This window comes from Girardinichthys multiradiatus, chromosome 21, assembly GCF_021462225.1.
Source record: "Girardinichthys multiradiatus isolate DD_20200921_A chromosome 21, DD_fGirMul_XY1, whole genome shotgun sequence".
Lineage (NCBI taxonomy): Eukaryota > Metazoa > Chordata > Actinopteri > Cyprinodontiformes > Goodeidae > Girardinichthys > Girardinichthys multiradiatus.
Window position 1 is genome coordinate 17616152 of NC_061813.1, and position 18711 is coordinate 17634862.

At 42.4% G+C, this 18711-nt stretch overlaps 2 protein-coding genes across 8 annotated transcripts in view; one reads left to right on the forward strand and one right to left on the reverse strand.

Annotated features, from left to right (window-relative positions):
* The window catches only part of ctnnd2a (catenin (cadherin-associated protein), delta 2a), a 363719-nt gene that overhangs the window by 12219 nt on the left and 332789 nt on the right, over positions 1–18711 (forward strand). The gene's annotated exons all lie outside the window — the stretch shown is intronic.
* LOC124858510 (zinc finger BED domain-containing protein RICESLEEPER 3-like) lies at positions 5950–7165 on the reverse strand. The gene is made up of 3 exons (XM_047350579.1): positions 7067–7165; positions 6570–6706; positions 5950–6445 (listed from the first exon to the last, which is right to left on the reverse strand). Exons 1-3 carry the CDS (start codon positions 7163–7165, stop codon positions 5950–5952), a joined length of 732 nt encoding a protein of 243 aa, XP_047206535.1.

Consider the following 18711-nt stretch of genomic DNA (forward strand, 5'->3'; position numbering starts at 1 on the left):
TTTTAAGACTCTTTAGTTCTCTTGCGTGGGTTAGCCATGCAAATTTCAATTAGAGCCAGACTCTAGAACGACAAGCTCACAGGCTAACATCAACTTCACTCATCTGTGTTCTGTGGGCTGTATGTGTAGTGTATAATTCATCAAGTAGCTCTCTGTGTATATTATCCGCATATAAATTAACTTAGTTAATGTGCATCTCATGAATTTTTTACAACGTACGTACGTACGACAGATGTGCATCAGTTCTGTTGTCTGTTGGATGTGAGAAGAGGGTTTCAAAAGGCTTTCAATCATAAAACTGCTTGAAAAATGGGAAATAAAACAGGCCACTGACTTTTTGTAAGTCTTTCATTCAGAAGAACTGCCACATATTGTTGCGACCACCAATTATAGCTCCAATCTGTTTATCTGATCTGTACTTTTTGCAGCAGACACAAAGGATAAGAAGGGTCTGCAAGGGCTTGCCTTTGTCTTTAGTGTTTGATGGCAAAAGACTTGATAGAAGCTTCAATGATCCAGATAACAGAAATAAAGAGATTCTATTATTATTAGCTAAAGACTAGCTAAATAGAAGAGTGAATAAATAATGATTCTAATTGTAAATTTTGATTTTCTTGTGTTATATGTGATACATCTGCATGTGTAAAGTTTATAACTCAAGATTTTAAATTTTTAAATGTGTTCTAGATCGATAAATCAGCTAAAACTGAAAAGCTTTAGTCATTTGGTAAGACAAGAGGCCGCATGCTGTCATTTACACCAATTAGGCTAAAAATCTGCTATATTTGGGCCTGTGCCAGAGATTTGGAGCAAAAGTCTCTATCTGTCAGAGAAAGGCTTTCAAAGGGATTGAGGAAAAAAGGGTTTGCTGATGCCCCCACTACCAAAAGTAAAAAAATGCTGAGAAATTGCAAAGCTCATGCAGACACAAACACACATTTCTGTCACTCTCTTGTCTCTTTTCTCCTCTGGCTTTTTCTCTGCAGATTGCAGACAGACAAGTTGATACAAACTCAAAAGCCAAGAGACAAACAATTGATCATAAGAGCAACAAAAAATATGCCCGGCTGCCAAGACATCATGCACATACACATGCTCAGAAGCAAACTACAAAATTAAAAGAGCCAGAAAAGTCCAAACTGAGCTGGACAATACTTGGACTGATTTGGATTGTATGCAGTTGAATTTGTATTCGTTGTTTTCTTCGCTGTTTTCTTTTTACATAAAGCTACCTGGGATATCTTTTCTTGTGAACTTGCACTGTATAAATAGACCAAACATGTGGAAGCAGAGAGCTTAGAGCATAGGTCACTGCTACAGGTTTGTTTGTGGGATTTTATTTCTGATAATCAGACCTGTTCTGCAGACATTAGATGATGGAAGATGTTTTCACAGTGGGGCCTCTGGCCCAGAAAGCTTTTTTTTAAAATCCTGAAGTAGACTGTATATTTTTCTCCATTAGATGTAAATAAAATGATATTGATTTCACAGACACTGCAAGCAAGCCCGGGGATTACTTTTATTACTGGTGGGCTACCTAATCCGTACCATTACTCTCAGTGGATGGTCAGTATTAGTGTTTCCACAAAAGCTCACTTTTAAATGACAGTAATTTTCACTGTGTGGCTTTTGCCATTTATGAATCCCATTGGGTGCTCAGTCAGAGAGTGGTTTAAAGCGAAACATTTTTCATCAGCATTTTGCTGCACTTGCCCAAGACGTTGAGAGTTACACAGCTTCAGATGAGTGTTCTGTGAGCTGGACGGAAATAGCAGTCTTTACTACTTCACTCGCAAGCCATTTTTCCAGTCAATACTAAGCGACTGTGTCCCAGGCGCGTAGTTAGACATGGGAATAGCCCCGGACTTCTTGATAGAAGAAATTTAGAAGTTTCAAAAAGATGCAGCCACAAAATGATATTGGACTTCACATTTTTATTTAAAAACAATCCGATTTTTTCAATTGTGTTCCATAAAATCATGTCCCGCTCCACCTAACCTGACAATGACTTAAAAGGAGGAGACCACGTATGGGCAACTACGCGCACAGCCGAAGACGGAACAGCAGTTTACTCCAGGTCGACCTGCCTCCTTTCATTACGTGAAAAGTTACACTGAGCGGCTCAAACAGGGCGCATTTCAGAGCAACCGTGGTGCCAACCGTAGAGGGGAGACTGGTGGGTGTGTGTTCAGGAACAGGTGGAAGCAGAGCGGTATAACCCAGACGAAGATAGCAGTAAAACCTGAATGCTGACTCGGAATGGGCTAATTGTAAGTTACAGATAATCACTGATTCATCCAGCAAGACATGAGGTGGAGGTTCACTCTAATGAGCATCTTCAGGATCATGATGAGGAACTTCCACCTGAGCTACAGGTGAAGTTAAATGATCTGTGATAGAAAACAGTAGCAACCTTCTCTGTGAGGTTCTAGCCAGATTTGCATCATAATGTGAAAATATTTGGTCCTTTACTTCAGTCAAAATAAAAGCATTTAATCCTAACGTAGCTGAACACATTAAAAGTCCTTTAGATCAACACATTGCATCTTATTGCTGCAGCCGGTCTTATAGTCCAGGTCTACATGTAGACAGAATAAACTGCTCCTCAATAAACCAGGAAAATATCTCCTGGTTCCAGTAAGACGTAGTAGAAAGTGTAAAAGTAAGCCTCCCTCTTCTCTTTCATATCTTCTGTGCTGATTCTAAACATACAGCTCTGGGTTTAAAGATGCAGTATAATTACGAAATAGATCTAAGTAGTTAATCACAGGTGAACCATTGATTAGTGACCATTTATTAACTATTTTATTTTTCTGAATTACACATAAAATATTATATAAACTAAACTAATTAAACAAGGATGACACATACATACCATATGTATACAGTTATTAATAACTGTAATATTAGTACTGATAAGGTCCAGGATGAGGCCCTATGCAATATTTTAAACACCACAACTTAACACCCTTTCCTCTCAAAGTGTTTATTAGTAAGAACTGAACTAATGTCTCACATGCTCAGTGCAGAACAAAAGACTGTGTTGAAAAATGTTTCATTTATTATTTTTGGCAGGCCAGAGTTCTCCAGAAGTGGAATGAAGGGCTGAAAAGATGGCGATAAAAGAGAATAGGTTCATAAAAGAAGGAACAATTTTAATAAAAATGTTTCGAAAGCTCTTGGCATAATAAAATAAATGTGTTTTAGGATTTTACCATTTGACTAAGATTTAGGAAAATCAACTTTATACCACTTTCCTTTTTTGAAATTGTTAGGGCTTGCGAGATAGAGGACCCCGGAATGCAGACTAGCAGGCAGCATGACGGTAAGTGCAAAATGATTTAATAAAAAACACCAAAACTCAATCTCAGAAGAAGCAGGAACAAAACAATAAACGGACAGGCAGGACAGGCTTGGCATGATCCACAAAACAAGAAATGAGCATGATCTGAGAATGTTTCTGCGAGGAATAAACAGGACAGGTGTGTATATATGGAGTGTGACAAGGTGAAACAAGAAGACAGATTAACTAGGTGCAGGTGAACCGGATAACTTTAATTAACAGACAGAGGAAAACGTGGCTGGAGCAAAAACAGAGACTCTTGAATACAAACAAACAAAAACTAAAGCATGACCAGAACCAAAAACCAAACTTGACAAAACATGAACAAGACTAAAACATGACCAGAAAAATAAACAGAAATATGATTCAGAACTTGAACTGTGAATAAGACCAACAAAAACACCAAAACACCCACAAATCATAACAGAAACATAAGAATAACAACAATGGAGCCTCAGGAGTGGAACACTTTGATGAGAATGTAACATTTAAAAAAGTAATTTATGTAGATGACAAAAGAAGCACATTTATCTGGCCCAAAGTAAACATCTCTGAGTTTAAGAAAAACTTTTGTCAGCAAAAATTCAGATTAAGTTCTTTTCAAAATACCTCAAAATGTGTCATTATTTGCTTCAGCAAAATGGTTTTTCATCAGGCCTAAACTCTGTTTGTCCTTGTCCTTCATTCAGCTTCTAACAAAAATAAAAAGTAAAATTATTGCAAACCTTTTTTGTTTGATTCACAATAATTTACATTCAGTCTAAAACCAGCCGAGACAGAGAACTGGTACAATATGTCATATATTATTTTGATTTTAAATCACCTATAAATTGTCTTATTGAAATCTAAATATTTTGGATTTGGGCTAAAGCCCCCAATGTTTTGAGACCCTAAAAACGCCCCTGCTGTGTCCAATGTAAAAGAATGTGCATGATAAAAACTTTTCTTTCTCTCGCGGTTGGCGGTTAGGTGAAAGTAATGATGATCAAACAGTCGTGTTTTCTATTTTTGAATCATAATGACAACAGATCCTACTTAAATGCCCCTCATGTGTTATTAGTTTTTATGTGTAAAAAGTCGATGGGTATCTGGGCACCTGACAGACTCCTGATGTTTCATTCAGTGATGCACTAATGATGTTGGATTTAGAGCAATGAGAAAAGCAAAATAATTATTAAAGGTCTTTCAATTTTATCAGACAGGAAAATGATACATAAAGGTATCCAAGGAATTGAAAAAGCCTATTAGCAGTATTAAAATTTTAATTAAGAAGTGGAAAGTAAATGATTCAGTTGAAATCAAAACGCATTAAGGTAGACAACAAGGATTTTAGCCACAACTACCAGAAATAAGTACTATGGCTCTTTCAAGGTGCACAGTTCGGAGGTACTTCAGTAAAAAAGGCTGCGGGTCAAGTTGCCAGCACGAAGCCATCACTACGCCAATGCCTCAAAGTAGCCTAATTACAATGTGCCAAACATCACAGAGAAAACCCCCAAATGTTTATGTGAACAAAAAGAACTTATTGGCCACAACTACACTTGGAGATTAGTCCACAAGGCCTATAGATAAACTAACATGGTCAAATTGATGGCAGGATAAAAGCAACATGTTACCAGAAACTTCTGCAAATATTTTTGTCTTCATCAGCCTTGTAGTTGTGCAAATGATGTACTTGAAAGTTCTGACATGACAGTGATCCATTGCACAACGCCAAGTTGACCGTGGCGATTATTTGCTACAGGAGGAAAAGTGAAGGTTCTGAATCGGCCATCTCATTCTGTTGACCTCAATATCATAGAGCCATTTTGGGAATGTCTCAAACGTGCAGATCATTAAAGACAGCCCAGGCATTTACAGAATCTGGAGTGTTTTCGGAATAAAGACTGAACAGCTTTATGATCTGAAAAAAAGGGGGTTACCCACAACTAGGGATGCTCCGATCAGGCTTTTTGCTGCCGATTCCGATACCGATCACCCATGAGTTCCGATCATTGCCGATCACCGATCACATGGATTGGCAGTAAATTTTTCAATTTAGCTATAAGGGCTACTGGCTACATGATGTGGAAAAAAGGAACCATAGAATCACCTTAATTTAGATGAAAAATGTGTTTTTACTTACTTTTTCAAAATAAAAAATGCAAAAAACTTGTAGGCACAATGCAGCAAATATTTAGCGAAAAGGACAACTGAAAACCTGCTATCAGTAATGCAATCTTTAACAGAGTTAAGTCATTAAGCCTCTTGGCGAATAATGCAGTAAAAATAAATCTCACATTGCCTTAATCAAATTATGTCAAATAAAAAAGGAATTGTTCAAAGGCAAGTGCAGGTTGCATTCAAATAACTGTCATAAGTGCATGAGCAAACTGTTGTGGATTGTCAGAAAAAAACTACATGTTTACCTTTCTTATAATTTACTAAACAAATCAATACTATGGGTCTGTTGCTTCATATATAAATAAAATAGCCCATTTGCTACTCAAACAACATTAACATGGTCTTAAAGATCTTGAAACAGAAAAACAGCGCAAGTGAAATTAAAGTGCATTTGCTTTGAACAGGCAAAATGTTGAACAGCATTTTTACATGCTAAATGCCTATTACTTATTGGTAAGCGTTGTGGGAAGGTTCTTTTTAATAAAGAGAAGCATCTCAGCTTTTTCAGTCATGAGTCTATTCTTGTGTTCGTCCACAATGTTGGATGCAGCACTGAATAAGCGCTCACTCTCCACACTTGTGCATGGTGCAGACAGGTAAGCTCTTGCTACTTTAGCAAGGTCTGGAAAACGTTCCTTATTAGTTTTCCAGTATTCCAATGATGATGCACTCCGAGAGATGGGTGGCTCTGAGAGGTAGATTATCATCTCTGATGGCGTTGGACTGTCGGTGTGAGCCTGCTGTGGGGTTTCTTCTGCCAGGATCTCACCGAATATTGAAGACAAAGATCCTGGTCGTGGCACTTTCTCTGCTGGCTCCCCTGTGCTGTTAGCTTCATGTTCTTGGTTTGGATCCCTCTGAGCGGCTTCTGTCATCAGACCAAGAAGCAGTCTGTGTGTTTTGGTCTCAAGTCCTTCAGAATAAAATCTGTCTTTGTACCTTTAGGGGAGGGGGTCACATTAATTTTCAGGCCAGTTGAGAATAAAAAATGTAACTATGTTGCTTTTATAATTTCTATAATGCTTTTTTTAATCCATCATTATTTTGATGATGATTAGCTCACCTTGGGTCTATGACTGTTGCCAAACTGTAGAGGGGCTCTTCTTCAATGTCAGCAAATCTTTTGGTGACAGCTTCCAGCAACGTGTCCTTATTTATCTTCACACCATGATCTGCTGCAGTCTCTTTGGTCAGAATATGCTTTAAAACCATCACAGAGGGTATGACATCAGCAGCAGATGCAGTTGATGAGCATATTTCCTTAGTCAGCTCTTCAAAAGGTTCCAGCAGTGTTGTCATGTTTTCAATCAATTCCCACTGAGAAGATGTAAAGGTTGCAGGTAGCTCAAAGTCAGCAGCGTAAACGCCCAATACTCATTTGTGCTCAAGGAGACTGTGGAGCATATAATAAGTGCTATTCCACCTAGTGCTGACATCTTGTTGCAGTCTTTTGGTGGGCTGGCCAAGTTGTTTCTGTACACTCTGAAGTCTTGCATACGCTAATGGGGAGTGCCTGAAGTGCCTCACAATGCGTCTCCCTTTGGCAATAATGTCACTTACACTGCGCTGTGACAGCACTGCCTCATGGATGGCCAGCTGCAGGGTGTGTGCCATACACCCCAAACTTGGTAAACCAGCATCTATCATAGCTTTCACCATGTTTCTAGCATTATCTCTCAGTATCACGTGTATCTTGTCCTTTGGAATATGCCACGTTTGAAACATTTTCTCAAATGTGGTGGCTAAAGCTATGGCAGTATGAGAACCAGAAAACTCCTGGGCATGCAGAACAGCTTTATGAAGTTGAAAATCCGAATCAATCCAGTGAGCTGTTAAACTTAGCATCGACACAGGACTGACGTCCGAGTTCCATATATCAGTCGTGAAACTTAAAGAGGATGAGACGCCTTCTTTAAGGAGATGTTGGAGTGAGAGTACACTGTCTGGTGGAGCTCGGGCAGGGCTACATCTGTGAAGTACTTACGTCCCGGTAGCACGTAGCGGGGCTCCAAGTGTGAGAGCAGTCGGCGGAACCCAGCGTCTTCCACCACGGAGAAAGGCTGGTCATTTAGCCTGATGAATTCAATTATTTTTTGAGTTATTTCCTTAGCCTTCTGACTGCCACGCTCATACGAGCGAGTGTTGGCAATGGTGGGCTGCGTTAACTGCTGTCTGACTGCTCCGGTTGCCTTCTTTTCATTTTCTGCAGTGAGCCTCGAAAACTCACCATACTCCGCCAAGTGCTTGTTCTTTAAATGTCGTATTAAATTTGTTGTGTTGAAGCATTTTGACGTGCTTCCCCCTCGAGGTATTTTACCATTGCATGTGTTGCAGGACGCAAACTTTACATCACTCTCACAGACCGTATAAAAGCTCCAAACAGCAGACATGTTTGTTCAGGATTTGCCGCCGCGCGCTTGGGCAGTTTGTAGGACATTGGGAGCTACACTACACTGCAAAGTATGAGGTACATGTGATCGGGTTCTGTAATTGGCAATGAAAGACACTGATCGGCACACGTCAATTACATACTTTTTAATGGAAATCGGCAGATAATGATCGGTGGCCGATCGATCGGAACACCACTGCCCACAACTGTTACAAATGATTTCAAGCTGCCGTTGATGTTAAAGGGGGGATTAGACTGTATTGAAGACTAGTTTATGTAAACTTTTGATTGGGGTTATTTGGGTTGTTTTTGTTGCCCTTTAAAAGACACAAGAGTTTGATGATAACCACTAACAATTAGCGAAAAAAGGATTTTGAGTTATCATGCAGATTTTCTTAGGAATGGCTGAAAAAACCCTGAAAAGGTTATATGAAGTTGTCAATACAGCTTTTTCTTAAATGAAATTTTGTTTTACACATTCAAACAAATGTCTTAGCCATAAAAAGGAAATGTGATTTGTTCTTCTGCATGGGCAAGGTATTAGAACACATTAAAGCAAAAAAATGTAAAACATGATTTAATGACTTTTATTAAAAATTGAAAAAAAAAACTGTTGCCAAAACCATGTAATAGTTATCACAGAGATAATAATGTTGTCAGGAATGTTTTTTTGTTGTTATTTAAATTTTAATGCAATTTGTGCTAAATGTGTTGGTATGTCTGAGTATATATGAATACTCGTACTCGTACTCGTCGTCTTCCGCTTTATCCAGGACCGGGTCGCAGACTCAGCAGAGACAACCAGATGTCCCTCTCCCCAGACACCTCCTCCAGCTCTTCTGAGGGGAGCCCAAGGCATTCCCAGGCCAGCTGAGAGACATAGTCCCTCCAGCGTGTCCTGGGCCGTCCCCTGGGCCTCTTCCCAGTGGGACGTGCCTGGAACACTTCCCTAGGAAGGCGTCCAGGAGGCATCCGGTATAGATGCCCGAGCCACCTCCACTTAGTGCTGGCAATGCGGACCAAACTCCTGTTCCGCTTGTACAGACACCGGATGGCCCCTAATAAAGGGCCCCCGATTCCATCCTCCTGGAGCATCCCCACAGGGCATCGCGAGGGACACAATCGAATTCTTTCTCCAGGTCCACAAAACACATGTGGACTGGTTGGGCAAACTCCCGTGAACCCTTGAGTACCTTGTAGAAGGCATAGAGCTGGTCCAGTGTTCCACAGCCGGGTTGAAAACCACACTGCTCCTCCTGAAGCCGAGGTTCGACTATCGGCTGGACTCTCCTCTCCAATACCCTGGCGTAGGCCTTACCAGGGAAGCTGAGGAGTGTGATCCCCCTGTAGTTGGAACACACCCTCCGGTCTCCCTTCTTATGAAGGGGGACCACCACCCCAGTCTGCCAGTCCAGAGGTTCTGTCCCCAACCGCCACGCAATTTTGAAGAGGCGTGTCAACCATGACAGCCCCACAACATCCAGAGACTTGAGGTACTCAGGGTGGATCTCGTTCACCCCAAAGTCCTGCCACCGTGGAGCTTTTTAACCACGTCGGTGACTTCAGCCTGGGTGATCCATGAATCCTGATAAGCCCAACCAGTTAGATAGACTACAAGCATGTCTTGGATGACTTTAAATTTTCTGCTTCTAAATTCAGACAAGACAGAAGTTGTCATCTTTGGACCGGAGTCTTTAAAAAAGAAGCTGCTTGGTCAATCACTTAAACTGGATGGCAATAAATTGACCTCGGATAAGTAAAAATCATTGGTGCTATTTTTGACCAGGACATGTAATTTAAATTCCATATTAAACAGGTTTCTAGGATTTCCTTCTTTCATCTCCGTAACATTGCCCAAATTAGAAGATAGATTAGATATCCTGTCCAGGAGTGACCCTGAAAAACTAGTCCATGTATTTGTTACTTCAAGGCTGGACTATTGTAATTCTCTACTATCAGGATGTCCACAAAATGCTGTTAAAAGCCTTCAGCTGATTCAAAATGCTGCAGCAAGAGTTCTGATGAAAATTAAAAAGAGAGATCATATTTCCCCTACTTTAGCTTCCCTTCATTGGCTCCCTGTTAAATCCAGAATAGAATTTAAAATTCTCCTCCTCACATATAAAGCCCTTAATGATTTAGCTCCATCATACATCAGAGATCTGATTGTTCCATACATTCATAACAGAGCACTTCGTTCTCAGACTGCAGGTTTACTGGTGGTTCCTTGAGCCTCTAGAAGTAGAATGGGAGGCAGATCCTTTAGTTATCAGGCTCCTCTCCTGTGGAACCAGCTCCCAGTTTTAGTCCATGAGGCAGACACCCTGTCTACTTTTAAGGCTAGGCTTAAAACTTTCCTTTTTGATAAAGCTTATAGTTAGAGTGGCTTAAGTTATCCTGAGCTATCTTCCTTATTTTTTTACCTCCGTCTTCTTTCCTCCCTGTTGGGGAGTCAGGTTTAACCTTAACCGGCTCAATTATGGTTGAGGTACAAACACAACCTCCATTTCTGCTACCTGTATGACCCCCTCTCTTTTCCAATGGTTATGGTCAATCTGACAGAGAGGTCTCCCAATCGTTGTAGTTTTTAGTATAACAATGGCCATCAGTGGGCTCTAGATGGACAAACTGTCTACTTTTAAGGCTAGGCTTAAAACTTTCCTTTTTTTAAAAGTTATAGTTAGAGTGGCTTAGGTTATCCTGAGCTATCTCTGTAATTATGCTGTTATAGGCTTAGGCTGCTGGAGGACATAATGACCACTTTCACCCTCTTTGTTACATTCTCACACTACTCTCCAATTTTGCATTATTTGCTGTTATTTCAGCTATTAACTTTGTTCTCTCTTTTCTCTTCCTAGAAGCTACACCTGGCTTGACTCTGTGTCTACCTGTGACACCTTTCTGGAGAGGGGCATCGTCCAAGCTTCCCCTGGCAACAACTTAATGCTCACCCTCTACCGATAATCCACATGGCCCTGTCTTTCAGTGTTTACCCTTTCTCTCTCCTAGACATGGCAATTGACTGAGCTTCCACTGTGACTAACTATATGTGCTCTCTTTCAGACTCTAACCTTGAAAGCTGGCTCAGAGTTTATCTGTTCTTTCTTTCTAGGTGAAACGACTAAAGGAGCTACATCCATTAACATTTACTTTTCCTTCCCATAGAAAGGACTCCTAGATCCGTGCTTCTTTGTTCTCTTTGTGTCTCTGCTCTGTTCTCTCAAACCCCCAGTCGGTCGTGGCAGATGGCCGCTCACACTGAGCCTGGTTCTGCTGGAGGTTTCTTCCTGTTAAAAGGGAGTTTTTCCTGTCCACTGTCGCTACATGCATGCTCAGTATGAGGGATTGCTGCAAAGTCAACGCCAGTGACTGTCCACTGTCTCTACATGCTCATCTGGGAGGAGGGAATGCTGCAAGTCACTGACTGGATGCAATCTGCTGGGTTGCCTTAGACAGAAAAACGTTTTATCCAGTTTGAATAAATTACTGAATCTGACTGCACTGTTCAATGATTAGGATTAATTGGAATGTATGTACCTGACTTTTGTGAAGTGCCTTGAGATGACGTGTTGTGAATTGGCGCTATATAAATAAACTGAATTGAACTTGAATTGATGAAAGAGTCTAACCCCAAGTCCCCAGCCTCTGTTTCCACCAGGGAATGTGTGATGGCAGGATTGAGGAGATCCTCGAAGTACTCCTTCCATCGCCCGATAATGTCCCCAGTTGAGGTCAGCAGCCTCCCACCCCCACTGTAAACTGTGTTGGCAATGCACTGCTTCCCCCTCCTGAAGCGCCGGACGGTTTGCCAGAATTGCTTCGAGGTTAACCGGTAGTCCTTCTCCATGGCCTCACTGAACTCCTCCCAGGCCCATGTTTTTGCCTCTGCCACAGCCCGGGCCATGGCACGCTTGGCCTCACGGTACCCGTCAGCCGCCTCAGGAGTCCCACAAGCTTGACAGCATCCCTTACTGCCAGTGTCCACCACCGGGTTAGGGGATTGTCACCGTGACAGGCACCGCAGACCTTACGGCCACAGCTACGGGCAGCAGCATCGACAATAGATGCAGAAAACATGGTCCACTTGGACTCCATGTCTCCAACATCTGGTCAAAGCTCTCCTGGAGGTTGGAGTTGAATACATACCTAGCCAAGGGCTCCGCCAGACGTTCCCAGCAGACCCTCACTATGCGCTTTGGCCTGCCAAGTGTGTCCAGCTTTTGCTTCCTCCAGCGGATCCAACTCACCACCAGGTGGTGATCAGTGGACAGCTCAGCCCCTCTCTTCAGCCGAGTGTCCAAAACATGCGGCGGAAGATCTGATGATACGACAACAAAGCCGATCATTGACCTCCTGCCTAGGTTGTCCTGGTGCCAAGTGCACTGATGGACACCCTTATGTTTGAACATGGTGTTCATTATGGACAATCTGTGACTAGCACAGAAGTCCAATAACAAAACACCACTCGGATTCGAATCGGGGAGGCCATTCCTCCCGATCACACTTCTCCAGGTGTCACTGTCGTTTCCCACATGGGTGTTGAAGTCCCCCAGCAGAATAATGGAGCCCCCGGGAGGGGCACTATCCAGCACCCCTGACAGGGACACCAAGAAGGCCGGGTACTCCGCTCTACTGCTTGGCCTGTAGGCCAAAACAACAGTCAGAGACCTGTCTCCAACCCGAAGGCACAGGGATGCGACCCTCTCATCCACTGGGGAAAACCCCAACACGAGGCGGCTGAGCTGGGGGGCAACATGCAAACCCACCCCAGCTCACCGCCTCTCCCCATGGACCACTCTAGAGTAGAAGAGAGTCCAGCCCCTCTCGAGGAGATGGGTTCCAGAGTCCACGCTGTGCGTGGAGGCGAGCCCGACTATTTCTAGTCGATATCTCTCGACCTCCCGCAAAAGCTCAGGCTCCTCCCCCCCCCCCAGCGAGGTGACATTCCACATCCCTAGAGCCAGCCTAAGCATCCGAGGATCGGGCTGCCACCTTCGTCCGCCGCCCAAACCTCTTTGCACCGGTCCCTCGCGGTTCCCCGTGCAGATGGTGGGCCCACTGGGGGATGGTCTCGCGTCTCTCGTTCGGGCCTAGCTTGGCCGGGTCCCGCGAAGAGCAACATGGCCACCAGGCGCTCTCCGACGAGTCCCGACCCTAGACCTGGCTCCAGGGTAGGACCCCGGCTCCGCCGTACCGGGCGACGTCACGTGCCTCGATTTAGTAGTCCTCATGAAAGAGTCTTAAACCGCTCTTTGTCTGACCCGTCGCCTAAATATGAATATTGCATAGAATATTGTCTTTTTTTGCTGTCTGACTCTCTTTAGCGTAATGCAAGTAGAGCAATGATGGCTGCACAATAGGACGAAGACATGACGTAACAGTATTAATAATTAATGCAATAACTGTATTGATTGCGATAAACCCACATGCGTCCCTCTGTTTATTTTCATCATCATGGTGTCCCCACCTCTCTCTCTGAGCTTTAGCCTCTTGGTCACCAATTTCTACTATATCACTGATGATTTTCCATCATCAGAAGTGGGGATGAAGGACAGTGAAATTCCATCTACCAGACTAAATATATAATTAGCAAACAGTTTGAATGCATGGGCCCTGAAATTGAAGGTTATACTCACAAAATATTGCATTCAAGCAGTCCTTTGGGATAGCGATATCTCACGCATTGACATTGTGAGGATTTGTGAGGATGAAAGCGATTCAATACATAGTGTAAGTCTCATAACAAGTTGATATTAGCTGGTTAATTATTCAAGCTATCTGCTCAGGTGGGGTCTCCAATTGAATGGTTTTTAGACTGCTCATAACTTGCCAACTTTAGTTTTAAAACAGCTACCTTAATAAGGGTCATGGGTGATGCTCCTTTAGCTTCAAGGAAATTACTTTTAGTGGTTCGTGACCTTAAATATTGTAATATGTAATGTATATGTTATATGTCTTTCAAAAAAGTGTAGCAGCCAGATGACTTGCAGGGTTCAGCAGCATCACAACAACTGTATTTTTCATACAGCCTGGGAAAACTTGATATTCCTTGAAACTTGTATGTCATACCCCATCCCCACATGCCTAGTTTTGCCTAATAGTGTTCTGCAGGGAAATAGAGTGGATTATCGATCACAGCCTCTGCTATGCAATTTTGTCTTTTAAGGTGGTGAATTATTAAGGATCACAAGGTATGATGAAAGCACTGGCAGAGTTAGGTTTCTGACTTTCATCTTTTGGAGATTCCCCCCTCCAGCAGGCAAAGCGATAAACTGTTATGGATAAAGGTTAAGGTGGGGTAGCTGAGAGTGGTGGAGAAGTTTTGATATTTTGCGTGTTAAACTGTTTCAGAGCGTTACAGAAAGACCATATCTACAACCAGAAGACAGTTGCAGCTCCGTGTTAGTAGAAATCTATTTATTTTTGTTCCATATGATGTGATTTAGATGGGTCATTGAAGTGAAGGTGAAGCGGCAGACACACGCACATACGTGTTCGGCAATGGCACAAACACTGTACAGATGTAAGACGAGCAAGTTAGCGCTCTTTTTTTCTGTTTTGAATACTGTGTGGGATGCTGTGCTATCCCGCTGTGTGTCAAATTGATTTTCCATTTTCTCATGGGAAGTCAGGCAGTGTTACTTTTTCTCCCATTAGGGCACATTCACTACGACAGCAGGAGGTCAGAGACAGCCGGAGTCTCCTCCAGATTCTCCAGCAGAGGCCCGCTGCCCTCAGCTGCCCGCCCAATGGGTACTCTTTGTTAGCTGACTTCTGTGGCTAAACGAGATAGCTCCCAGCTGTGTGTGTAGCTCATAAACATATTGTTGGGGTAGATATGACACACAAAGATACAAAAAAAGAAAATATCCTGGTGCAATCATTTACTAAAAGGCACTGTCTGTACTGAATGCGCCACAAGACACATTCTGGGTCAGAAGGGTTTCTGACGAGTCTGTGGAGCAACAAGCTCCACTTGTGGAGAAACCATGGTAACTATTAGCTCAGTAGTGTTTGGTTACTATGACAGCTCAAGTATCACAAAGCAGAATAAAGTATTATACTGTCGTGAGCCAGTAGAATAATACAATTACGCTTGAGCAGAGGTTGCACTAGACTTTTTTTGTTGTCTGTCATTTTGACTGACAAGAGTCCAAAAATCCTGTGATAATCTGTCACTTTATTTTTTAAAATGATGATAATTAAACATTTAATAGCATTCATTTTCCTTCATTCAATTAACATTCAGTCCAGCCAAGCTGAACAGAGAATCCACATCAACCAAATGAAAACATGTAACCTTTTTTCTGCAGTGACAAAAAACACTGACTGTGGTCACAGTAACCACATATAAACAATGAAATTAAACAATTGCACTAGTGTGGCTCTGCCGCCACACTATAGAGTGGGATTACAAGCACCACTTCAGCCAAAGTTTTGAAATCAGGAAACATTCCTCCAATTGAAGTGATCAGATGTCAGCAAGACTCTGAACTCTGACTCTGATCCGGTGTTACATCGATTCCCGTTTTTCCATCAGATAATGTTCCCCCTTCATCTCCTCACTGCCTAGGCGTCAAAAAAAGCTTGTTTACAGCTTGTAACTGGCGCGCTGTGCTCGCGCCACAAGGGAACTATGGCCACTGTGAAAGCTTCAACATGTAATTTGGTGAAGTTGACACGCTTTTTTGAGCTAGTGTGCTCTCATTAGATAAACAGATATATCATCATATTACGGATATATACTGTTGAAGCCGTCTCTGCTTCCCCGGGTCCGTTGATTTGGGCACAGGTTTCAAAAGAGTGAAATAAACACAAAGTACAATCAGCTTAAGTTCGCCTCTGCGCAGAGTGAGAGAGATGCCCCAGTCAACACCTGCGAGCAACAACTCTGCTCTCTCTCTGCTTCCAGCTTGTTTTATTAAGTCTCCAGGGTGTGTTCAACATTTCCTTTTTTACATCATATCATATCACTCAGTTGTATAGCATAACAGTTCCTTATGTCCAAATAAGGAGTGCTTCTTGTTATTACTTCCAGCAGACTCATCTTATCCTGTCTTCAGCACTCCCTGTCCGCTGCACCTGTCTCCCTGTCCTTCACCAATTTATGACCTCTATCTGCACATTCCAGTTACACACATAGATAGTTTATATTCTACAACACCCCCTTTTGAACTCTCAATAAGAGTTCACACCCTAAAATGTCCTTTAACCAAGTACTTCTAAGAATAAGTAGAAATAAGTAAAAATATTACTGTACCACCTGTAAAACGAGAAAATCATTAAGAAAACATGCATCCATCTTATGAATTCACACTCTGAGTCCTCATCCTGGTTATGGTCAATTTGCAACAGTGGCATCGTTATCTTTGGATCCCTCCGCTCAATTGTGGAGGTCATGAGGCACAACATCAGAGAACAAATGCATGGTACACAACAACATCCACAGGTCACCATTATAGCTACAAATACTGCAATAGAAATCATCAAAGACATTATCAAACCCTTCCAGTGTCCAAACATGCCTGTCATCCACTCTTCCAGGGGATTATCAATTCCAGAATGTTCATGCATGGTGGCAGAGAGGGTCTTAAGTCCCTCTAAAGCCTTTGATACTGAACCATCCGGTGCAGTGTTATTGGGAATAAAGGTACAACACATATCTCCAAACATGGCACACACACCCCCTTTTTCAGCTAACAACATATCCAATGCCATCCTATTTTGTACTGCCATGAGGGAAGTTGGGGCCAATTGTTCAGATAAACCTTCTACAGCATCTCGAGTTAGATTGGCCAGACGCAAAACATTATAATGAATATAATTAATGTGGTCTACGTTTTTGTTGGGCATTACTGGAAACAAGGCAGCTATAATAGGGATGTTTTCAAATCCAGCTGATATTTGGTCTGCAAGTTTATACTCATTTGGGACTCTTCGCGGAACTCCAATTGCATCTATATAGGTGGGGGAACCCTGACTCAGGTCAAAAGTGGTTGAAGCGCTTCTTTTCATAATATGTCTTCTCCTACGAGTGAGTGCCAGTGCCTTATTTTGTTGATATGTCACAGAGGTAATATTAGGGCCAATGAAAATCAACGGGGCCTGCAACCTGACCACTGCACATACTCCTATGGTGTTATTTGGTATATTAGTGAGAAGTCTATATCCTCTGCTGTAGTAATATAATCCTGATCGAGCCCAAAGTCCTATCACTTTCCCAGATGTGGTGGTATTACACCAGTCCGAGGGAATTCGTCCTACATTCACCTTTGGGGTGTTTGAGGTGAAATTGAAACAAGAATATGTCCCATTCAGCCTCTGAGGAGTGAATGGTCCTGTCTTAGTATTGTTTGGGATGGGTGGAAAGATGCTAGCTAGCGTGGTACAGTTGGCTGGGGTGGCTTCTTTAGTTAGTTGTAACATGCAACTGTACCCCCAAGCATCTTCCGGATATAAAGGGGCTGGATCAGTGGTTAAGTGTGGTCTTGCAGATGCACATGCAATACAGTCAGACCTACTTTGTTCCTTCGCAGTTTGGGCCATCCACTGCAACCAAAGATTATCCTCTGCATAACCTGTGGCCATCTGTATTATGTCTAAAGGTTGCAAGGTGGAGTAGTCTACTTTTATTACCCCTCCTTGTGGGACCAGTGGTTCAGGGACAGCAGGAGCCCTGGTGGCCTGCACCTGATACGTTTCTTTATTCAAATTAACTTTTATTATTGCCTTAGGGTCTGTTCCTGATACCTCTACTCCCAAAATGAAATAAATTACCGTACCCCCAGAATGCGATTGTGCATTTAAGCCACACGACAATGACTTCATGGACAAAAGTAAAAGATTCACCCCCTGGGTGTGTTATGGGTCAATGCATTTCTTACCAGACTAATTTGTTTGGCTGTATCCTAATATCCATATGTGTAAGTGGGAGTCCACCTGCCAGTATAGGCCAACACATGTTCCCAACCTTCACACAAGCTATGACAATGCATGAAAGAGCACACAGGTCGCCCATTAGCGCAATCAGCCTGTATTATAGGGCTACCACATAAATACACATCATATCCCCTCCAGGCCGTCGGATTTTGCCCGCAATCTATGACTTCACACAGGTCAAACTGAAAAGTGGTAGTTGCCCCTAACATGTAATTTAGTTCTAATCCCCCATAATATTTAACGCATACGTCCTTGGATGGAGTTACCCTAGATCTTTTGGACACCTTCCCGGAGTGGTTTTCAGAACATGTCTGGAATGGAAGTTCACAAAAATACCATAGAATAAACGTAACAATGAATACTCAGAGGAACACTCCAACTATGATGAAACTCCTAGAGAGTCTAGTTCCCTTGCTTTGGGTACTCATTTTTCTTAAAACTTATGAAACTTAAAACATAAACATATAAAGTTAAATCATAACCTGAAAAAAGATACAAAAAAATCAAAATGTAGTATAAAATATAAAATGTTCGCCGAACAGTGTCTATCTGCACATTCCAGTTACACACATAGATAGTTTATATTCTACAATACCCTTAGATGTATAGAGAGATGGATGTATGGATAGCTCAGAAAATTTAGATCGGCTTCTCCGAAACATGATGTTTGAGCTTTCAGGGTTACCGTAGTTCCCCTGTGGGGCGAGCACAGCGCCACGGTTCCGAGCCTGCAACAAGAACGCACGTTTTTTTGCCTGGGCGGTGTGGAGATGCAGGAGGATCAGTATCTGATAGGGACACGCGGCTCGACGTAACACTGGCAAGCAAATAGCTAGTTAATATGCTAACTCGCCACCAGGTGGTCAGGGTTGTGAAT